The sequence below is a fragment of the Artibeus jamaicensis genome, unplaced genomic scaffold (genome assembly GCF_021234435.1).
Source record: "Artibeus jamaicensis isolate MK-2021 breed Jamaican fruit bat unplaced genomic scaffold, CSHL_Jam_final contig_700, whole genome shotgun sequence".
Classification (NCBI taxonomy): Eukaryota; Metazoa; Chordata; class Mammalia; order Chiroptera; family Phyllostomidae; genus Artibeus; species Artibeus jamaicensis.
In genome coordinates this window covers 10625188-10632299 of record NW_026521930.1, presented here as the reverse complement: position 1 = coordinate 10632299, position 7112 = coordinate 10625188, and the positions used below count along the sequence as shown (strand labels likewise).

Sequence of the window (7112 nt, the reverse complement as noted above, 5' to 3'; positions counted from 1 at the left end):
GAAGGAAGGGGCGCCTAGTGATGGAAGCCGGGGAGCGGAGAGCAGAGGGGGAACGTGCATGACAGAAGGGGAAACCGGAGCCAGGGTGACTGAGGCAAGGGGACCACGGAGGTACAGTGACTGGCAAAGAGGGGACTGGGTCCCTAAAGGGAGGCCCTGGGATTCAGCTCCCAGCTGAGCCACCCACTCACTCCCTAGGCTGGTTCGAGGTGAGCAGGAGGCCAGTTTAGCATTTGTTTGTTTATTTTCATAAAACCAACCCTGCAAGCATTTACTGTGATCTGGTAATAACCTAAAGGTAATTAAAACAACATGAACAAATATTTTAGAAGAGTACCCCTAATGAAGGATACTAAACAACAAACAAGAACCTACACTCCCTTGTCAGAAGCTCACTTCACTGACTGGTTCTGTTTGGAGACATCTCCCTTTCAGCATGACTGGATCTAGTTGTTTTCTTGACTTTGCTTTAGAATGAATCTCTTTTGCGTGAACTATTTCAGCAAAGCCCAGGACAGGCTCCGGATGTGGGGGCTGTGTGGAAAGGAGGGGCAGGGCTGGTCCTGGGGACCAGCGGCCTAGCTGCAGAAGAATGAAGGCTGGGAAAGGCCATCCCAAGGGAACAGGAGGTCCCCTGCAGGGCAGGAAGCCAGGAACTCCTTGTGGCCTAGGACACTGCTCTCACCCCACCCCTGTGGGTGCAGGCAGGTGACTCAAATCCAAGATGAGGCAGGGCCTGGAACCCTACTGTCTCACTCCCTGGAACCCTACCGCATCCAAGGAAGATTCACAGAATCAGCTGTGAGTCACTGGTGAGTCAGCTTCTGGGGCTGCGGAGGCAAAGCTGCCTCAGCTCAAATCCGGATGGGCCGCTGAGCACAGGGGGAGGGGAGGGGAGGGGAGGGGACAGCGCACTATCGTGGGAGTGGTTTCTCCCACCCAGCCCTGTTTGAAAGCCCAAAACGCAAGGGCCCTGCAGCCCCCACGCCCTCGGGGACCTTTTATGTAGCAGGGCTGGGTCTCCAGCCTCTTTTGCAGGGAAGGACAAAACAAAGGTCTGGAATTAGGATGTTGAATCCCAGGTGGGCATGACCCTAGCTGCCCCCATTTTAACCCCAACTGCACCCCTGCTTCCCAATGTCTCCATTCAAGGGGAAAAAAACAGGACCTGGATAATAATTTATTGAAATTTGGGAGAATAAATAAAATGTGCAGGCAGCCTTACAAATAACTGTAAAAATCACGAACGTATATACATGAAGGCGCTCTTGGCCCCAGTGGGTGGAACCTGAGTCGGGTGTGGGGGTGTCGGGGTGAGGTCGGGGTCTCCCAGAGGAAGCAACCCTGAGCCAGCACGCGGGCGCCCTCCAGAGGTAGATGGCTTATTTACAACTGAGGAAACTGCCTGTGTTTAGGCTGCTGGGGTGCCCCGGGCCTCCCTGTATCCTTGTATTCTAAACCCCGATGGCCCGCTCCCCTGAGAGTATCCGCGGAACTGAACCCCTTGCACGATCCTCTGCACCCAGGAACGGTGGGAGGCCAGGCTGATGTAGACGCCGGGTCGGTTGCGCTCCGCACAGCCCTCGCCCCAGCTGATGATGCCCTCCAGCAGCCAGGTACCCTCCACCTGGCACATCAGGGGGCCTCCGGAGTCGCCCTACGGAGAAGAGGGCAGGTTAGGGACCCGCGTAACGCAGCGGGTGGTAAACAAACGGTTGCCTTTGTTAATGGGGAGGCATTTCTCTATCCTGCAGGCAGTGCCCGAACTCCAGCCAGGCAGGGAGGGCCAGGTAGGATGCCTTCAGGACTCACTTCTGGTGACAAACACTCCGTGTGAGACCTCCTTCCTCACAGGTGAGGCAGAGAGTACTGTTATTTGTTTCACAGATGGGGAAATTGAGGCTCAGAAAGAAGAAATGACTTGCCCAAGCAGGCAACCAGAGGCAGCCAAGTAGGAATTGCCAGCAGGTCTTCCAATACCCAAGCCCAGGCACTGACTGCACGCTCTCCTGCCATCCACCATAGCGACAGAGCTGTGGTGGAGGGTGTAGGACCCCCACCTCGGGACAGTGCAAGCTTCCTGAGAGTGGGGCCTGCACACCTGAGGTGCTCAGTGTATGTTGGGTGTATGAACGGATGGATGAATGACTGAACCCGGTGGAGGCCTGTTCTGCAGGCATCTAGGGGCACTGTAGGTCACGGCTGATTCTGGGGGCGGCCCAGCCAACCATCAGGAAGCTCAGGGGAGCAGGGCTGGGAACGAGGTGGGTGCTCACCAGACAGGCATCCCGTTCCCCCTCTAGGTAGCCGGCACACAACATATCCTCGGTGATGGCTCTCTGCCCAGCTCCTCGCCAGTACAGGCGACCACAGATTTCTGAGTCGATGATGGGAACCTTCAGCTTCTGTAGGGTCTGAGGGTGGGGCAGGGGCACTGGGAGCAGGGAGGAGAGAGTCAGGCTCGGGAAGTTCTCCTGGTTGCCTCCTCAATTCCCTCTTCCATTCATTCCCTTGAGCGGTGCTTCTCAAAGGCTAATGGATCGTCTCTGTGAGGCTCTCCTGAGATGGCTGCAGAAAACCCATATTCCAGGGCCCCACCTCTGGGCCTACTGAGTCAGGGCATGAACACACATCTTGAAGCTTGGAATTGTTAACCAGACCTCTGGTGTCCACAAATGGTTAGAACCAAGGGTCCGAGTTTGTCCTGTCTCAGACACCACTTCTTCTAGCATGGGCACTGCTACAGATGAGGTATTCAATAAATGAGTACTCAGTGTTGGATGTCATGAGGACCTGAAGAATTCCCTGACAGCCTGGGATGCAGGGCATTGCAGACCCTCCCAGTCCAGTTCCAGTTCTCACAGAACCTCCTAAGAAGAACCCTGGGGAGACTGGCTGCAGTCTCAGTCAGTGGGATCTCCAGATACCTAAAATGATGTCATTTCTCTAAATTCTTTCGGAATCTGGATACAGTTCCATTTTTCTGACACTTTGTCCTTTCTTAGTCTCTCTCTTTTTTTTTTTTTTGCTTCACTGCCTCTTACTTTATCTAATCTGCTCTGTGTTTTTAGATGATTTTTTCCAAACCTCCAAACTTGGTTTGTAATTATATTTTGCAGTTAGGGAGACCGTATTGCCTCCTGGGCATTTTGCCTGCAATTACAGCATGCTGCCACCAGGGGTATCTGTTCCCACTTTGGTATCTTAGGGGTTAGTATCTTATTCAGCTTGGCCCCAGGTATGCCTCCTTTCAGACATTCATAGATCACTTAATAGCTTTGTTTGATCTGGCTCCTGTTGCCTCAGAACACAGCCAAAGATAACTTTTAATTAGAAATGACCTGAAATTGTCCACCTAGTCTTCTGTGATATCACATCTTTGGATGCAATCCATCTTTTTGTCTGTTTCTGTCATGCTATGCCTTTGGCCTCTACACTTTGCTGTGAAGGCACCTCTGTTTCTGAGTGTCCACCATCTTCCGTCCTTATCCATCCCCAACCACCTGGTGGAGAAGAAGCTCACCTCCATCATGGACAGTCCCCCAGCCTGCAATCCAGCAGTCCATGTGCGGATGGAGACGGACAGAGAAATCAGGCAGGCAGATGGGAAGGATTCGCTCAGAAAACTGGATGGGGTGCTCGAGGCGCACCAATGCGATGTCCGCACGGGAACCCTCCTTCCAGGAGTACACAGGGTGGGGGTGCACCCAGGCAACACCCACCTCCTGGGACCTTGGGCCAGGATTCCCCAGCTGCCAGGCACCCAGCAGCACAGAGTACAGAAATGGCTTGTTCAGAGTGCTGGAAGGAAGAGCAAAGGGGATGGGGTTAGCCAGGAACCACAGGTGGCCAGAAAGGATCTAAAAGGGGAAGAGTACACACAACAAGTCCCCACAAAAGCAAAAAAAAGCAAAAAAAAAAAGGCAAAAGAGGAAAGGAGCAGGGTCGCTGCTGAGGGACCGGACCAGGGGCTGGCAGCCAAAGCTGTGTGAGGAGCACGGGTTTGGGGCAGAAAGCTGGGGGCTCAAGTGGGAAGAGACGGGCTGTCATACCCTTTGAAGCAGTGGGCGGCGGTGATCACCCAGCGGCTGGTGAGCAGGGAGCCTGCACAGTGGTGGGTCCCATTCTTCTGGATGCTCACAACCCAGGGCCACTGGGCATCTGCGCTGTCTTCACCACCCACAATCCGGTTCAGCTGCTGGGGCTTCCCACAGGCTGGGAGCACTGGCGGGGGGGAGGCAGTTTTCTCTCATCCCCTCAGCACAGTCCTCTTCCCCTTCCATCTGCCCTTTACCCACCTCCAGTACTTAGGCCTGTGCTCTGTTGCCTCTCCCTCTACCCTTCTATCCTGCCCGTACCCCTTCCTTGGCTATTTCTCCTCTGACCTGCCCTTTCTCTGCCCTCCCTTTTGGCTGGCCTTTCCCCTCCACTTGGTTCAACATTGCCCGCAACTGTTCCTTTTACCCTCTCGGCCATTTACCGTTCTGGGCTCTGGCTGCACTTGGTTCTCTCTCCTCCACATCCCAGTCTCCGTTCTGCCCTCTGGGCCTCCTTTCCTGTCTACTCTCTAGCTCAACCCCACTCTTGCCTCACTGCCTCCTTCTGACCTGGCCCCACAGACAGACACACAGACACTGCCCTCCCCCTCGGGCTTCCTCCATTCCCCTCCCCTCAGAACAGCTCCTACTCACCAGGTGTCTCGGCAGCACCAAGGATGGCTAAGGACAAGAGAAGGAAAGGGTCAGGCCAGTGGAGAGGCCCTTCGGTGCCCAGTGGAGAGAAGTCCTCCAGCGTCCAGTGGAGAGCACACCCCTCCCCCCATGCCTAGTGACCCTCTCCAGTCTCATTCCAGGCCCCCCCGGGCCTCCAGGTAGGGCATTTCCTGGAGCCTGGGTAGGGCAGACAGAATCCTCATGTTGTCATTATAAGCTGAGACTCTGCTGTCTTTCTCCAGCTTGTGCCGGGATCCATCCCACCTTTTGGGGGATAAGGAACCAACTCCTGGGACGCCTTTCACAGAGAGTGGACACACGCCTGACCCTCTCAAGCTTCCTCCATCAGACCCGAGCAGTGACCCAAGACTCCCCTTACCCCTCACCCCAAGCCCAAGGCCTGGAAGCTGCTACCCCTGAAGACGGAAGAAACAGGAGGGAGGAAGATGATGATGACGACGATGAGTGTGATCAGTAAGAACCACCAAGTGGGAAGCATACAAGCCCTCTTAGGACCTGCAGTGTTTCATCCCCAAGACCAGGGGGAAAAGTGAGGCATGGCACAGTCAGATCACGGGAGAGAGAGGGAGACGGGTGTGGAGGGGGCTGGCGGGGAGAGAGCTCGAAGGAGGAGACTGGATTCAGGTAGGAAGGCAGCTGGGTTGAGAGGGAGGAGGAAGTGATCCTGGAGGGGCAGAGAGGGAGGGAAGGAAACGGGGAGGAGCGCAAGGTCCTGAGGACTCACCTGTAGAAGCCAGAAGCAGCAGGGAGGTTAAGATCCTGAGACAGCCCCCACCCAGGACTCGGGGGGTTCTGGAAACAAGCATGTCGGACAGGGGTGGGATCACAGCCTAGTCAGCTGTTCTGTGCTGGCCAGCAGGAGTGTGCAGGGTTCCCTGCAGGTCACCCCAGTTTTTATCCTGGGAGGTGGAATGCCGTCAGACCAGTCCCCCCAGTGAGTGGCTCAGTCCCTGCCACCCGGGGCTGTAGGTCACCAGAGGGGGGTGGGGCTGCCAGGAGGAAATGAGCCTTAACGGGAACTGGGGGTCCTAGCTGAGACCCCTGCCTCAGTACAGGACTAATGGACTCAGGCTCTGGATCTGAAGCTCCAGCTGCGGGCCCAGGATCTGGCCTCAGGAGGGCACTCAAAGGGAACTGGACTTGGCATTGACTAAGGAGTTGGGGGGAGGGGTGCAGAGAAAGGTCCTCACAGCTTGAAGGAAGGGGGTCCAGGTGGGGAAGGGCAGGTACTCAGACCCAGGGCCTGAGTCCTCAGTAGCAGGAGGCTCAGGTATGAAGTATTAGAGAGTCCCCAGTGCTTTGGGGAGATGGGGGCTGGCAAGGGGGCTGCCTAGAGACTCCATAGGGTACCGACCGCTGTGACCAGCTGCCCTGACTCAGCTTCGGACCTGGACCAGCCCAGGAGTCTGGGATCCATTCATCAAGCCCCCAGTGGCTGCCAGTTCTGGGGCCACCTTCCTGTGGGCCCTGCCACACAGAAGCCCAAGGACTCACCCTGCTCACCCTTCACCTTCACTCCCAGGAAGCCCATGAGGGCGGGGCCAGCCAGTTGCTCTCGTGGCTATGACTTATGAGGCTGCCTGGGAAGGGCTGGGCAACCGGGGCTCCCTCACCCTATCCCACCCCTGGGTTCCTGGAAACCCCCCACCCCACCTCAACAGGGTCAAAGGGCCTCTGGGCTACAGTTATTGGAGGAAGCCTCATCAGGTGTTGGGCCCCAGATGCCCCTCACTCCCCCTGCGGAATCTGCCCTCCTGACCCCGAGAACCCCACCCTGAGGTCAGGTCTTCCCTGACGCAGTCCCACGCTCTTGACAGACCCACTCCGAGTAGGAGGAGCAGGCTTCTTTTTCCTCTGAAACAGATCTGTATCTTTTTTCCTTTCATTCAATCAACAAACCTCAAGCTGGGTCCTTGCTATACCTAGGGAAGAGTCAAGAGAAATAGCAATAACAACTGACAGCTTTTAGTGCACTAGGTATCACCTCATTTAGCCTCTCGTTTTCTTGTTATTATCCCATTCTGCAGATGAGGAAACTGAGGCTACTTAGGGAGGTTAAAGACTTGCTCGAGGTACCCCAGCTGGTGAGTGGTGAGGCTGGATTTGAACCCTGAGCCAGGAGTCAGGTGATGGGACTAGACTCAGTGGAACCCGAGGGACCTCAGTCCAGTGGATGGATAACTGTCACGAGAGGTCATACCTGAGGGTAGTCGGGGGTCTCAGGAGCCCAGAAGAGGCACCTGACTCCACTCAGGGGCCAGCGAAGGCTGCCTGGGAAAGAATGACCTTGAAACAAAAGCCTGGGGAATAAAATGGAGTTGGCCCTGCAGAGGCTGGGGAGGGGGTCGGCACAGGGGGACCAGGCATAAGGGCCTGGAG

The 7112-nt window shown here is 55.8% G+C and overlaps 1 protein-coding gene across 1 annotated transcript; it reads right to left on the bottom strand.

Annotated features, from left to right (window-relative positions):
• Positions 1-225: 225 nt before the first annotated feature.
• Positions 226-5639, bottom strand: LOC119058159 (brain-specific serine protease 4-like). The gene is made up of 6 exons (XM_037157126.2): positions 5458-5639; positions 4692-4718; positions 4053-4224; positions 3524-3801; positions 2277-2434; positions 226-1657 (listed from the first exon to the last, which is right to left on the bottom strand). Exons 1-6 carry the CDS (start codon positions 5537-5539, stop codon positions 1412-1414), a joined length of 963 nt encoding a protein of 320 aa, XP_037013021.2. The 5' UTR covers positions 5540-5639; the 3' UTR covers positions 226-1411.
• Positions 5640-7112: the final 1473 nt, after the last annotated feature.